The 16,048-nt window shown below is 38.0% G+C and overlaps 1 protein-coding gene across 2 annotated transcripts in view; it reads left to right on the top strand.

Moving 5' to 3' along the window:
- PPTC7 (protein phosphatase targeting COQ7) overlaps window positions 1-16,048 on the top strand; it is a 38,037-nt gene that overhangs the window by 10,594 nt on the left and 11,395 nt on the right. For both annotated transcript variants that reach the window (XR_005379154.1, XM_038575054.1), the window contains exon 2: window positions 11,554-11,733. Coding sequence is in view for 1 of the 2 variants with exons in the window: in XM_038575054.1 (XP_038430982.1) it covers window positions 11,554-11,733 (180 nt within the window). In the remaining variant the exon portion in view is untranslated. The remainder of the gene's footprint in view (window positions 1-11,553; window positions 11,734-16,048) is intronic.

Genomic DNA, 16,048 nt, shown 5'->3' with positions numbered 1-16,048 from the left:
TTCAGAAACATTGCAGACATAGAATCAATAGGACTTAGTGATAATTGGACGAAGAGGGTGAAAGAGAAAAGATGAAGTTGATTTTGAGGTTTTGCATCAGGAAACTTCCTTAAGTTTCTAGCCTACAAGTGTGGGTGGGCTGAGGCCATTAATCAGGTTAGAATATGCAAGAGAAGGATCAATTTGAGAATGGGGAAACAGGAGATTGCTTGGTGGGAGAGGCATTTCAGAGGCAGCATCATCTAACTCATGGAATGCTGAAGTCCATCTGGCCTTTACTGAATTCTGAGTGCTCAGCAGTGATTCTCATTAGACTCACCTGTGCAGTTTGGTGTTCTGTACTTTGCTGGGAGGCCCGGGCCCACCTTGGACATACTGACTCAGGAGGAGGGGCTTGGGTAATCTCTGTGTGTGGCAAGAATTGAGAACTTTTGTGCCAGGTACTAGGTCAGCCCAGAGATGAAAAAGATAGTTGGTTGGCAATGTGAAAGAGACTCAGCCCTGAAGGGGAGTCACATTATAGAGAGGGAGAAAGGAGACAGGAAAGTTGTGATAGAGGTGCTATAATTATTGTAGATATCTAAGGAAATGGTTTAGGCCAATTTATTTATCACTAGTTGCTATAGGATTCTCCATTTAAAATAAGGAATATCTAAGTCTGAACCCTGGCACATAGGAGGCAGCAGGCACTTAAGGGACACTTTAAATAAGGTTACTTCAGAGTCACTTCTGGAAAAAGAAAACTGATTTCTTCAAAGTGCAGGTGGATCTATTTTTCCTTGTGTGTTTTTTAGAGACATAAATTTGGGGCAGCCCGGGTGGCTCAGCGGTTTAGCGCCGCCTTCAGCCCAGGGTGTGATCCTGGAAACCCGGGATCGAGTCCCACGTCAGGCTCCCTGCATGGAGCCTGCTTCTCCCTCTGCCTGTGTGTCTCTCTCTCCCTGTCTCTCTCTCTCTCTCTCTCTCTCTGTGTGTGTGTGTGTCTCTCGTGAGTAAATTAATAAAATCTTTAAAAAAGAGAGACATAAGTTTGTCCCTTAGTTACTGTTAAATGTTTAATGAGATGTTGAATGGTGGTGGATGTGTGATGGGAAGAGCTGAATGGACCACTCATCTTTTACACGTTATCTGTGAGTGAGAATTGTCTTTTGGTTGTGACCACAGAATAGTGTTTGTAAACTACAAACACTGATCAAAGATTGTTTTTTTCTGATTGCTACAGACTACACTGTTTTATATGCTGTTATTTAGTCTTTCTTTTTAAAGATTTTATTTATTTATTCATGAGAGACACAGAGAGAGAGAGAGAGGTAAAGACACAGGCAGAGAGAGAAGCAGGCTCCATGCAGGGAGCCCGACGTGGGACTCGATTCCTCATCTCCAGGATCAGGCCCTGGGCTGATGGAGGTGCTAAACCGCTGAGCCACCTGGGCTGCCCTTATTTAGTCTTTCTTAAAGAAAAACATAACTCTTACTACATGTGGGCTGGTTGCTGAGCATGGGGCAGGCACTCTAACACAGTATCCCTGTTCCTCACATCAGCCCTGTGATATCCATTACTATACCCTTTTACAGGGGAAGATACTAAAGCTCAGAGAGTTAGCTACCTAGGGACACTCTTGGTGCACTTCATTCTAGTCCAGGAGCTGCAGTTTGTTTGTTTGGTTTTTGTTTTGTTTATTGATTCATGAGAGACACAAAGAGAGAGGCAGAGACATAGAGGGAGAAGCAGGCTCCTTTCAGGGAGTCTAATGTGGGACTCGATCCGGGGATTGGTGTCCTGCCCTGAGCCAAAGGCAGACGCTCAACTGCTGAGCCACCCAGGCGTCCCTGGAGCTGCAGTTTGAATCCAGATCTGACTCCAAAGCCCTTGCCTAGTGTATATATACACTGCTTTTCAAGTCAAATGACCATTTAAAACTTGGTTTTATTGATGTGAATAAATTTACTGAATCTGAGTAGTACTTTGACTTAGCTATTCCTAGGCTAATAGTTGAGCAAAGCCCCTTCATTAAACCAAATAAAGGCCTCAGTTGAACTAGTTCAGTGGGCCATAGGGACTTCAGTGGCTTCAGGGCCAGCCCTTTCCTTCTGGGGAACTCCTTTATGCCTGAACTCCTGCAGTACATCATTTGGACTGATTGCTGGTTGGAGGTTCCTGGCAGGAATGTAATAGGCATTTACCTGGAGGTCAGGTTTCTCTGCTCTTAGAGCTGTAACCTCACCTTTTATTATTGTACTATATCCATATTAGTCAGAATCTTAAGGAACTGCCCAAATTGCCTCTATCCTCAGCCTTCTCCCTCATTACTCATGTTTTCATCCTTAAGGCTCATATAAGGTACTTTTCTCCATGAATACTTTTCCTGATTCCTTTAGCTAGATATAAGAAGATGATCTTGTTACTGTAGTTTTTATTGATGCATATTTAGAGCCATTTATCGTAAACCTCTCCAAACCTCTTTCCCCTACCACAGTTACTACTGCTTGATTTTAAGCTCCAGGAGCAGGAACTTTTATTATATGTAAATCCCTTTAGCTGTTTTTCAGTACAGTGTCATGCATATAGAAAAGGTTCAGTAAACTGTGTTGAATAACTTTCATATTGAATATAAGTATAAATAAATCCTAACTGGATTTATTTAGTTTTTATAATCCCTTCCATAAAGGTAACATACATACTCATTATTGAAAAATGGGAAATGTGGAAAATAAAAAGAAGAAAAAACCTGGTCCTACCACTCAGTAATCATTAATTAACAGCATGTAGGGAAAAAATATAATTAGTATTTAGAAAATAAAGGACAGTTCTCCACTTGGCAGGCTTATTCAAGAAATTGTGTTCTCGTTTTTAAAAAAAAGAGTGTCTGTGCCAGGGGTACATTTGACTCTTAACCTCTCCCAGAGGGTGGTATTTTAGTGAAGGCCAGCTTTTATTTTTATAGAGGGATGAGAAAAGCAGGGGAGTAAATAGTACCCTCTTTGGGGTTAGGTCAAGGATATATAGCTTAATTGTCATAAATATTAGGTTAACCTTCAAGACCAGAATTCTAGATCTAATCTTATAAACAGAAGGCAAAATTCTCCCTTAGCCTAAAGGGCCAGTATAAGTAGGTACACATCAGATAGCTAGACTTTAATTGCTGTTATTTTCTTACTTAAATGTTAAATTATTAGGTGTTCTATAACATTTTCTAATATCTAGAAACTAACAGGAGCCCCGGCTTTAATAGAAGCACTTAATTCTATAACACACCAAGGACTTGCCCATACTGTCCATAATTCACAATAAGTGTAAGCCCATGATTTACCTGTTGTTTCCTTCTGTTCAGAAAGCATTGCTAACAGCATTTAGCATTTGAGGAAGATACTGTTGCAGCTCAGAAAGGAGTGAAGTGACTTTTTCTATGACTTCACCTTCAACTCTTCAGTTTATGTGGTGAGAAGGTATGATTCCTACCCAAGTCTATCAAGGTCTCCAGGCCACATTGAGCCAGATGTTCCAATTTAAGTGTTTGGTATTTAAACAGAACTAAAGTTAGAGGAAGAACGTTTTTATTTTAAAAAGGTTGGCTTGGGATCCCTGGGTGGCGCAACGGTTTAGCGCCTGCCTTTGGCCCAGGGCGCCATCCTGGAGACCCGGGATCGAATCCCACGTCGGGCTCCCGGTGCATGGAGCCTGCTTATGTCTCTGCCTCTCTCTCTCTCTCTCTCTCTCTCTGTGTGTGTGTGTGTGTGTGTGACTATCATAAATAAATACAAATTTAAAAAATAAATAAATAAAAAGGTTGGCTTTGGGGGCACCTGGGCAGCTCATTTGGTTAAGTGTCTGATTCTTGGTTTTGGCTCAGGTCATGATCTCTGGGTTGTGAAATTGAGTCTGCTTGGGATTCCTTTCCCTCCCCCCCCCCCCGCCTCCCGTTTGCTCTCATTCACTCTCTCTCTCTAAAATAAAATAAATCTTTTACAAAAAAAGAAAGTGTGACTTTGAGTTTCTTTGCCTTCACACTATCATTTCCTTATCCTCTTTCCAGCATTTTTCACTGCTTTTTTTTAAGGCAAAACAACTGCACACAATAGTCTGGAAGTTACTGTCTCTAGATAATGAAGTATTCTGGACAGTAGGTATGAGTGTATGTATGTGTATACATTTTAATTTAATTAATTATGAAGTAATTGTTTACTAAACTAGAAAGGAATAGCTATTTTGTTTGAAATTGTGTAACATAAAATGGACCATTTATTCCTTTGGAATCCTTATTTGAGTTTTGTTAACTGCTTCAGACAGTTCCATTTAGCAGAATTTGAGTTTTGTTTATAGGTTCCACTTTCACACATTTTATTACGGGATTGAACCTTTCTTCCTTTCCACTCTTTGAGTTTCATTGCCTCAGCTTTTGAGTTAGCTGTTCTGCTTAGAGATCCTGAGTTCTTGACATAGACTCGATCTCTGCAGAATCACAAGAAGCAAGTTTCATTGTGATTAATGCAGAATGGTTGCTTTGGGGAAACTTTGCAAAGGGAATATATCACTTGCTTTTTTTTTTTAAGATTTTATTTATTTATTCTTGAGACACACACACACAGGCAGAGACACAGGCAGAGGGATAAGCAGGCTCCCTACTGGGAGCCCAATGCGGAATTCCATCCTGCTCCGTGATCACACACTGAACCAAAGGCAGACACTCAACCACTGAGCCACCCAGGTGTCCCTCACTTGCTTGTTAAAGCAAGAGAAACATCATAATCTATATAATTTCACCTGTAGAGAACTGAAAGGACCGTTAGTCAAAGCAAATTGTACTTTTCTGAATAACTCAACTGTTGAATTTTTTCTCCAGTAATCCTGCTTTTTGTTCCCATTGGGATAATTATTTGCAGATACAACATTTCACAGTCCTGAATCACAAGGGAGTGTTCTTAATGCCCAAATAGTTGAGGCTTTAGCAATGTTGATACAAATATGATCTGTTCTATTTGATAGAAATTGAGTTTATACTCTGATCTCATTTTTCTTTAGTTATAGAGCTTCATGTTGTGATGACTCTAGACAAATAAGGTTGGCTCTGAGAACACTATAGTATTTGAAGAAGAACCTTTTCATCTGAAAAGAAGCTCGCTGTAGCACTGCAGTAAATACCACCTAGCCAGTGCTTTATTTAGATGAATACTTGCTGCAGAAAGTTTAAAACCAGATATCTTTATCCCTCCTTTTTCAGCTCTTGTGATCCAGCCATATTCTTACTCAGTTTCTCTTCTGGAATTTCAATTCACTATCAAGTACCCATCCTAGTAGATAGATGTTTCACTGATGGAAAAACAATAGAACTGTCTTGCTTCATTAGAGTGTGAGGCTCAATCTAAAGTGCCTTGAGATCATCAAAGATGCAAGCAATAAAGCTATTACCTTTGGATACGATTTAGTATTCACAATTCTGCCAGAATCTAGTTTTGAATAAAATAAAATTGTCAATTTTTTTTACTGATACATATATTAAAATTGAAACTTAATTTATTCTCTAGGTATTACTTTCTTCTGGAAAATGTTTGCTTTTTAACTAATTGTATGTCAGTCTGAAGATAATGTAGAAGGGCTTAAGAATGGCAATGATGCTCATGGCTAATGATGGAGGACAATGCTAGAGAGACACAGGCTAATGTTGGCTTAGTCTTTCAGGGTGAGCCTTTTGCAGCTACACAGTTAGGTGATTATAAGTAATTGGAAAAATGGGATTTTTAAGCTTCCACAATTTCAACTCACCAAACCTTTTTTCCTTCATCTTTTGGCATAGAACAAAGCTAGTAAATAAAATTCTGAGTTTAATAAAAAGCTAAATGATTTTTAAAGTGCAGCAAAATTTTGTTTTTAGATGATTATAACTAAGGCAAAGACAAAAGTGTGTTAATTAGAAAAATGAAAATTGGCTGTTACTTTTAGAATTTTTTTTTTTTATAAAAAGATACACTTAAATGATGGGAAACCAGAATTATCCTTTCTCCTTTTCTCTTAACTCTTCACTTTAGAAAAATAGTCTATGAGAAACTTAACCAAAATATTATGTGAAAAATTGTAATTATCATGTATATTTTCTGGTTATCTCCCACCTCATAAAATTGACATTTCTATGCAAATAATACACCTAACGGAATTATCTGTACTCTATAGTCTCCTGTCAGCCTTTGGCTTGACTATTTCAGATATGTAACCATTATCTTAATCTAATAATGATTTTAATTGGATTTTTGGGTCAAAGGAAACACTTAAGCTAGACGTATGCTGACAGAATGTTATTAATGGAGACATAAGATGATTACAGTGAATTAAAGGAAATAGCTTCTATATTCAGTGTAAACTCTCTCTTGGCATTCAATGTCCTCCCAGTTATTAACTCAGCCTATCTTTGCAGCCTCACCTCTTTTCACCTCTAAAAACATTATATCATTGTGCCAAACTGGATACTTCCTTAAACTCAATCAATTATCATATCTGTGATTGTAATTTGATGCCTGGGATAAGATGCAATTCACAAATGAGCTATTTGGCTAGGAATTTTCATTCCTAAGATCCCCACTTCTTGAATTTATAACTATGCTCCCTGAGCCTGTCACCCACCCCTAATAGTGTCAGCACCCGACCTTTGTCAAATATCTTGCTCCGATTGCCTTCCTAGTTGCAGACTCAGAGTTCCTGACTTCATACAGAACATTTCCACAAAAATGTCCTTCTGATGCCTAAAACTGCATACCCAAGACAGAATTCAGTATTTTCCAAAGGCATTTCCACCCCTTTCCCAACTGGGGAATCATCTAATCAATACTCATTCCTGAAATCCAGAAACCTATTGATATAAAATATATTGATATCAAGTCCAGGTATCTTTCTGTATTCATTTCTTTGTATTTCCAGTGATTATTCTTTTTTTTTTTTTTTAAGATTTTATTTATTCATCAGAGAGAGAGAGAGAGGCAGAGACAGAAAGGGAGAAGCAGGCTCCATGCAGGGAGCCCAATGTGGGACTTGATCCTGGGTCTCCAGGATCATACTCTGGGCTGAAGGCGGTGCTAAACCACTGAGCCACCTGGGCTGCCCTCCAGTGATTATTCTATTTTTCTTGCTACCTCTAACCTAAAAATCTCTCAGCTGATGCTTGACCTCCAAACTCTTCCCAACCCATTCTCTCCACTGCTATCAGGATTATTTTTCTAAAATACAGGTTAGAGGGCCACCTGGGTGGCTGTCGGTTGAGTGTCCAACTCTTGGTGTCTGCTGAGGTCACGATCTCCTGGGTTGTGGCCTGTGTGGGGCTCCTCTGTGTAGGGAGTCTGCTTGGGGATTCTCTCCCTCTGCCCCTTCCCCCATGTGCACGTGCGTTGTTGCTGTCTCTTTTTTCCTCTAAAATCTTCAAAAAAATTTTTTTTAATATTTAAGAGATAGATTGGATTATATCACTTCTACCCAGAAACCTTGATGACTTTTTATTGTCTATAGCAGTAGTGTCCAATAGAAATATACTGTAAACTACATGTGTAATTTAAATTTTCTAGTAGCTACATTTAAGAGAGTAAAATGAAACAGATGCAGTTAATTTTAATTAATATATATATTTAACCCACTATATCTATGATTTTTCAATCTAGTCAGTATAAACCTATCACTAAAATATTTTACAATTTTTTTCGTACTACATTTTGGAATCCAGTGTGTTTTACATTTAACAGCACATCTCAGTCCAAACTAGCCACATTTCTAACTCAATAGGCACATCTGTCTATTGGCTTCCATATCAGAAAGCACAAGTCTATAGCATAAAGTTTAAAATTCGGGACGCCTGGGTGGCTCAGCAGTTTGGCGCATGCCTTCGGCCCAGGGCATGATCCTGGAGTCCCAGGCTCAAGTCCCACTTTGGGCTCCCTGCATGGAGCCTGCTTCTCCCTCCACCTGTGTCTCTGCCTCTGTCTGTCTGTCTGTCTGTCTGTCTCTCTCTCTCTCTGTCTCTCATGAATAAATAAATAAAATCTTCAAAAAAAATAAAGTTTAAAATTCTTGGATCATAGGGGTGACTGGGTGGCTCAGCTGGTTAAGCACTCAACTCCTGATTTCGGCTCTATCATGATCTTGGTCCTGGGATTGAGCCCCACAGTCAGGCTCACATGCTCAGCAGGGAGTCGGCTTGAGGATTTCTCTCTCCCTTGGCCCCTCCCCTCCCCCACTCCACCCCACTTGTGCTCTCTCTTTCTCTCTTTTTTTTTTTCTCTCTCTTTCTCTTAAATAAATAAATCTTTTTTAAAAAATTAAGTTCCTGGATCACAGTTTTTGGCCCTCCACAACTTCAGCATCTGTCCTGCATTTTTCAACTTCTCAGCACTTACCCAAACCCCAGCCACACCTAATTGCCCGCCATTCTTTTCCTGTTACTACTCTCCCTTGCCTGTGGAAATCTGATTTACCTTCCAGGGCCTAATCTGTATGCTTTTTCTTAAACAAAGGCTTGCTCCATTCCCACAGTGCCCCGTATAGCATTAACCATTTGTTCTTTACCCCCCCTATAGCAGCATTTATGGGAGCTGTTTGTCTAGTTCCTATGTGAGTAGTCACTGCCCACTAGAGAAGATGAGCTTCTCACAGGCAGGATGTGTCTCCCTCAGTTCTCTATTCCTAGTATTTAATGTGGCCTCCATTTGCTCTTAGGGATATTCATTCTGCACTGTTTCATATCTTTGGTATCTTAAGCAGTCTCTCCTTTAACAGTTGTTTTCTTTACCTTTGAAATGTATTCTGAATGAAATTTCTCTATTTCTAAATTAATTCCACGGTTTAAAAGGTGTTCTCCTTTTATGGATAGAAGCTTTTGCTTCTGCATGAGAGGAAATACTCATTTCCTTGTAGAAATAACTGCCTAATATGAATTAGACTAGGTTTCAAATGTACCTGTGGTAGGTTATTCTGGTTTTAGCCTAATTCTAATCCCAAATAGGACTCTTCCTATTATATAACTTGTTCTTTGTAAGTAAATTATTTATGTATACTAAGGCCTTTTTCCCACAGCTTTATTGAACAGTTCATATGCTTTTTGGATCTCATTTTTCCCCTTAAAAGAGTTCACCAGTGGAGCTTTGCCGGGTATCTTTTTCCCATAGAAAAGCAAACAGGTGCTTGAAAGGTTACACTCTATTCTGGGAGAAATCTGATTAATGTTGAAGGGCTGTGTCAGGTCAGACTCTATAACCTGCTGACAGATTATTTAGTGAGTGCCAGGATCAACTCTCAACATTATCTCAGATTTTAATGGTTTTCTTGTAAAGGGCATTTGTAGATGAAACCACTTTGTATTTAAAATAAATTGTGGCTCTTAGATTAGAGACTGGTTAAAGAGAAATTCTTTCCTCAGGCAGGCAGTCATTTGAAAAGAATGAATGATTCATCAGATGGAATTGCAAGGATTATAATTGCATTCTGTATTTTAACACAAATTGTTGCATTTAAAATAATAGTGAGGGGTGCCTGACTGGCTTATTTGGTGAAGCACGCAGCTCTTGGTTGTGAGTTCCAGCCCCATGTTGGGTATAGAGATTACTTAAAAATTAAATCTTTAAAAAATAAAATAAATAAAATAATGGTGAAATTTTACCCATAATATTTCTCAAAAGAAGCGTCTATTAAACTATCTTAAATTCTCTTAAGAATTTCCAGATTTGGGGGATCCCTGTGTGCCTCAGCGGTTTAGTGCCTGACTTCGGCCCAGGACATGATCCTGGAGTCCTGGGATCGAGTCCCACAGTGGACTCCCTGCATGGAGCTTGCTTCTCCCTCTGCCTCTCTCTCTCTCTCTCTCTTTCTGAATAAATAAATAAATCTTAAAAAAAAAAAAAAACAGGTTCTTTAAAATGTGTATGAAAGGTTGAATATGATGTGGGGTGGATGTTTAATGTTCAGCAAACCTTAAAAATTATAAAATTCCTAATTAATGTTTTTATTTTTTTAAGCTTTTATTTATTTATTCATGAGAAACACAAAGAGAAAAAGGCAGAGACATAAGCAGAGGGAGAAGCAGGCTCCATGCAGGAAGCCTGATGTGGAACTCCATCCCGGGACTCTGGGATCACACCCTGAGCCAAAGGCAGGTGCTCAATCATTGAGCCACCCAGGCATCCAATATTTTAATTTTAATTATAAAATCAGTACATGATCATTATAAAATTAGATGTCAAACAATGTAGAACAGTATGAGGTAAAAAGTTAAAATCTCCCCATTTGTTCACTGATCACTTTCAGTCTTTTATTTCCAAAACTACTATCAATACTTCTTATAGGTCCTTCCAGAAAGGTTCATATATAGTCATTTAAATCCTTAATAATGTATATATCTGATCTCTTAGTTCCCTCAGTTTGTTTGAATTTAGTAAACAGAAATTGATTTTAATGTTGAACAACTAGCTTAGTGTTTTGCAAGGGGTTGAATAGGAGATAGTATGATATTGACTTTTGATATCTTACTTTCTTGAACACTAGTTTCCTCTTGGTAAAGGAGTCTTGTGGAGACTCTGAACTCATCAACAGCTCTATGGACCTGTAAAATCTCTTTACCATTGCTATCCAATAGAAATACAATGTGAACCACACATGTCATTTTAAATTTCCTAGTATTTGCATTAGTTAAAAATAGAAACAGGTGAAATTAATTTTAACCTTTAGTACATTATATCCAAAATATTTTTTACTAAGTTTTCAAAATCCAATATGTATTTTATACTTTTGAGGACTTCTTAATTTGGATCAGCACCATTTCAAAGGCTCAGTAGTCCTGTTTGGTAGTGGCTGTTGTGTTTAGTGCAAGGCCTGTTCAGAAAGGATAGAGATTGCCTCTGAAAGAGGAGTAAAGAGGATGGGGTATGTTTTTAATTTTTTTCTTTATTTCACAGTTACTGACCAAAATTTGAAATTAAAGTTTGCTGTGTTGGATATTCTAAATGATTGCCAGCTCTGGCTAGCTGTATTTAGTATCAGCACTTTAAAAAAAAAAATCAGTTTACATTCTTATAAAATTGAACAAAGATTAATAAGTAAATTTTTTTAATATTTTATTTATTATTCACGAGAGACACAGAGAGAGGGGCAGAGATACCAGCAGAGGGAGAAGGAGGCTCCATGGAGGCAGCTCAGTGTAGGACTCCATCCCAGGATTCTGGGATCACGCCCTGAGCCGAAGGCAGATGCTCAACCACGGAGCCCCCCAGGCGTCCCAATAAATAATATTTCTATACAAAGATGATAATCTTGATGAAATTGAACTCTTGGCTAGTAGGCAATGTCACCCTGTGGTAGCTCACATATTTATTCATCAACATATGAAAGATCAAATTCTAAGTAGAAAATAAGGATTAAGAGTATTAGTGTGTATAATACATTAAATTTGGGCACTTCTCATTCTGAATTTCAGGGTAAATTTAGGTACTAGCATAGTAGGAAAATTAACTGTTAAGACAGAGATAAGAATTCCTGGGAAGTCAGCAAGAGCATCCTTTTAATGTAATTTTGTTTTGTTTTGTTTTTAGGAGTTGCAGATGGTGTAGGAGGATGGAGAGACTATGGAGTTGATCCGTCTCAGTTCTCAGGGACTTTAATGCGGACATGTGAACGGTTAGTAAAAGAAGGACGATTTGTCCCGAGTAATCCCATTGGAATCCTTACTACAAGCTACTGTGAGTTGCTGCAAAATAAAGTACCTTTGCTTGGTAAGTAGATATACTATGTGTTTTCCTTTGTAAAGAAGCTCAAGAGATGGTTAACAACAAAATGAAAAAAATCACTTAGCTGCCCAGCTTTTTTTCTGAAGCTCTTTATTAAACAGAGTTTGAATGAGAAGCTGTGAGCATACCAGAATACATACTACTGCTTTGAGGAAATGTAAATAGGTATAGCCAATTTGGAATTACAGAATAAAGTTAAGTGTAAATAGATAGTATGCCCTAGCAGTTCCACTTCTAGGTTTATACCTTTAGACTAGAGAAACTTGCATATCTGTGTATTAAGATAGGTACAACTATGTTCATAGTAATATTGCTTATAACAGCAGAAAAATGGGAACAACCTAAAAAGTCCATTTATTGTAGAAAAACACATTTTGAAAGGGAAAGACTTAAAGCTGCATGCAATGCTCAGGAACATGTTATTGAGAGAAAATAGAACATTGCAGAATACCACCTAACAGACTCCATTTTCAAATTCAGAAACATAAAAAAGTAAAACCATATTGTTCAGGGATTCCAAAATATGATAAAAGAAGAAAGAAAAGTGGTTGTATAATTCAGGATAGTGGTTCTCTCCCAGGGAGGAAGAAAGAGAATGGTATCTGGTATGTAAAATTAAGTTGGAGAGTTCAAGTTGCAGATGGCACCCCAGACTGCTAGCAGGTAGCTGATAAGTCTATGAAATAGCATGGCACAAAATAGATCCCCGTTAATCTTGTATTGGAAAACTTCCAAATACCCAGTGTGTGTTTATCTGGTATGCTAATGGAGCATCTTTGGCTAGGCTTCTACGTTTGTTTGTTAAATGGTTTCCTGGGAACTTAACCCAACAACTTACCCAGCCTTCTGAGCAGGCTCTCAGAAGGGTGTTATTAAGTTTCTGCTTATTGCCAGCATCTTACTAGAAGTAGCCTCCCTCCCTGTCACCATCCACATGGAAAATCAACCTCTGTTCAGTGTTAATGGTATCTCCTTGTTGTAAAATTTTGCCTTCGATTTAAATCTTTTACAAGAAGGGGTTCTTTCTATCACACTGCCATCTTCTGTCTCTGTGCTGTGACTAATCAGCTTTGTTTTCCTTCTAACTGAAGGGAAACCTTGTCTTGAGGTTTCAGTATACCGCTTTGTCTTAATCCGCTATTTTGGACATGCAATCTGGAGCTTGCCTGGCACAGTGAAACATCCTAGATTCTATTTTTAGCACCTCTCTGTCTACTTGCAATATGACTTTGGGCAAACTACTTAACCTTTGACCCCCTTGTTTCATTTGTTAAATGGAGGGATTTTTTTTTATGAAAAGGAACAACTCAAAGCTTCAGGCAATATTCAGAAACATGTTGAGGGAAAGAGGACATTGTAGAATACTATCTAATAGTCTTACATCTAACAAAGAGCCTATAGACACAGATTCTGGGTCCCAGCTCTCACATGTTCCCATGAGTTCTCTGCTGACAACCCCCTTATCCATTTACTGAAAAAGCAGTTGGAAAACACCTGTCCTAATTTTGCACTTTGAAAGCTTCCTTTTTTGCTGTGTTTCTTCCTTATCCCTCCTTCCTTTCCTGTCTACACTCATGTAGTTTGGAAATCTTAAAATAAATTTAAGGACTCACTAGAAGTTTTCTTATGCTGAATATTATAATTATTTTTTTTCTCCTAAAAGACATGTTGAAATAATCCTTCATTACTATGTTTGACATATATACACTTCTCTCACCTAACACACATACCTCTGACCTGTTTGTAACTAAAGCATTTTTTGGCAAAAACAGCCTTATTGAACCTCAGATATAATTGCAAATGATAACTTTACAAGATTAAGTTGTCTTTCTTTTAATCTGCAATTGCAAAAAAGCCTATAACACAATTCCAATATAAAGGTCAACCACATATTTCTTGAGAATCTCTTGCTGCTTTTAGATCTGGATTGACATCAGAAACCCTTAAATGGAGTTAAATCTTATGGAGCCAATATATCTTAAGAATTGAGGGGTCAATCCTAATAAGGTTCCTTCTTTCTCTGCTGCACAAAAGGTTTCACAGTTTACAAAATTAGAGCCCAGTGATAAAAATATTTTCATTTTGGGTTCCTTTCTGTATTGGTCAGTGGTCTGAACATCTGACACTGTAGTTCTCAACACTTCTTTTCTTCTTTCCCTGCTTGTTCCTCTCTAAGTACATAAGGATAATGAGTTCTTCTCCCAGTATTAGGCTCTCAGGGCCTTAGCCATGTGCACACTGCAATTATTTGAAGAGGCAGAGGAGGAGTATACACTCCAAGCCTACATGATTCTGTAAGGCTGAACTTGCCTTCATTGGTGCCGCTTTGCATATTAAAGCTGTGTCATTCACAAGGACCGTTTTGACTCTAACTCAGTGGGTGACGGTGACAGCCACTGGGGTAGCAAAATGATAGCCTGAGTATGTCAGTGAGTAATAATGAATCAACACAAGTCCTTCCTGCCCCAGGATTTTCAGGGCTCTGCTACTTATCTGTCATTTTTCTTCCTCAGATTAATCCCATCAGCTTTAGAAGATCTTTTGTGTGGTGATTCTATTAATGAAAAATGATTAGAGTTTTTGTGCATTGAGTTAGGAAGGAAGGGTAATTGGTGATCTTACCTCTAACATAAGCTATGCAGCAGGTTATCTGGCACTAGTTAGTTACAGTACTGTGTTTTTCTCTGATGTTTGATGGGTAGAGACTAGATAGCTTAGCATTAGGCTATCAGGTTAGATAACAAGAAAATGGAATTTCTGAATGTTGTGATGAGATAAATGCTTAAATTTAAGTGTTTTTATATTTTACACATTTTCATCAAGGAAAATTAATAACAAATTTTCCATAATTCTATTAAGACGACTACTAATATTTTAGTGATTATGCTCCCTGATTTTTCTTTCATGTATGTTTGTGCATAGAATAATGGTAATGGGGGACTCCTGGGTGACTTAGCAGTTGAGCATCTGTGTTTGGCTCAGGGCATGATCCCGGGGTGCTAGGAACGAGTCCCACATCAGGTTTCCCGCAGAGAGCCTGCTTCTCCCTCTGCCTATGTCTCTGCCTCTCTTTGTGTGTCTCTCATGAATGAATCAATAAAATCTTAAAAAAAAATAATAATGGTAATAGGAATTGTGAAACTGTGCTTACAGCAGGCCCCGTGAGGTAGGTTCTTTTGCTTTTATTTCCTATTTTGTTGGAAAGAAACTGAGCCCTAGAAAGAATAAGTGACTTGCCCACCGTCACACAGCTAGAAAACGACGGAGCCCTGGGATTTAACACAGCTGGTTCCACAGCCTGTTTCTTTTGTTTTGCTTTTAACAGTCATCTTAACGATTTAGCTTTTGCCTACTGTTGGTTTATTTATTTTTTTAATTACATTAAATTTTACTTTTTTTGATGTACAGTTTAAGTTGATAATACTTTTTATTTAAGAAAACTTTAATACTATCTTGATGTCTACTTGTTTCACTTATCTTCCATTTTCAAGTATATTTCTCTAACAATTTTAGTGGCTACCAAATAGCTAACACTTATTATGTGTTGCAAGTGTTTAATATGATTTAACTAATTTTATCCTGACAAACAACACTAAGAGCTAGTTTTACATTCTCCCTATTTTGTAAATGAGGAAACAGGTGCAAAGAGGTTAAGTAATTTGCCCCAGGTCACACAGCTAGTAAGTTAACAGAGCCAGCATTCAGATGCAGGCAGGCTGACTCGAGTCTATACTCCCAAGTATTATATGATAGCGTATAACCTTCTATTTCATGGATGTACTATAATTTATTTAACCAGTCCCTTAATTTTAGATGTTGAGGTTGTTTTCAGTTCTTCTTGATCTTAAACAGTGTTTTTGTACTAATTTTGTTTACATCTCTAGTTGTTCTTAGGAATTGCTAAATCAGAGGATATGCACTTTTTTCAAAGTTATGCTGCCCTTTAGAAGGCTGTGTAGTTTTATTCTCTTGCCATCATGGAATAAGAGCATGTTCCGTGGACTCTTGCCAACACCATGCAGTACCCTTTTTTGGCTTTTGTTAAACTAACAGGCAAAATGGCTACTAGTATGATGATGATTTTTTTCATATACTTACCATTTACATTTACTTCTTGGTGAACTGTTTATTTTTCTACTTTGCCATTTTTTCTGTAGGTGTAAGTTTAAATTTTAGTACTTGAAAGCAGTCTTACTAGTTGTACATCAGCTTTTCAGTCTTGGGAAGGTCATGTGAGCTGTGGGCTACAAAGGTACACAGAAGCTTTTTGCTTTCTGCTTAGAATGTGGTCTCTTCCCTC

Source organism: Canis lupus, chromosome 26 (assembly GCF_011100685.1).
Source record: "Canis lupus familiaris isolate Mischka breed German Shepherd chromosome 26, alternate assembly UU_Cfam_GSD_1.0, whole genome shotgun sequence".
Classification (NCBI taxonomy): Eukaryota; Metazoa; Chordata; class Mammalia; order Carnivora; family Canidae; genus Canis; species Canis lupus.
The sequence above is the reverse complement of the archived record's forward strand: the minus strand, read 5'-3'. Positions and strand labels throughout refer to the sequence as shown.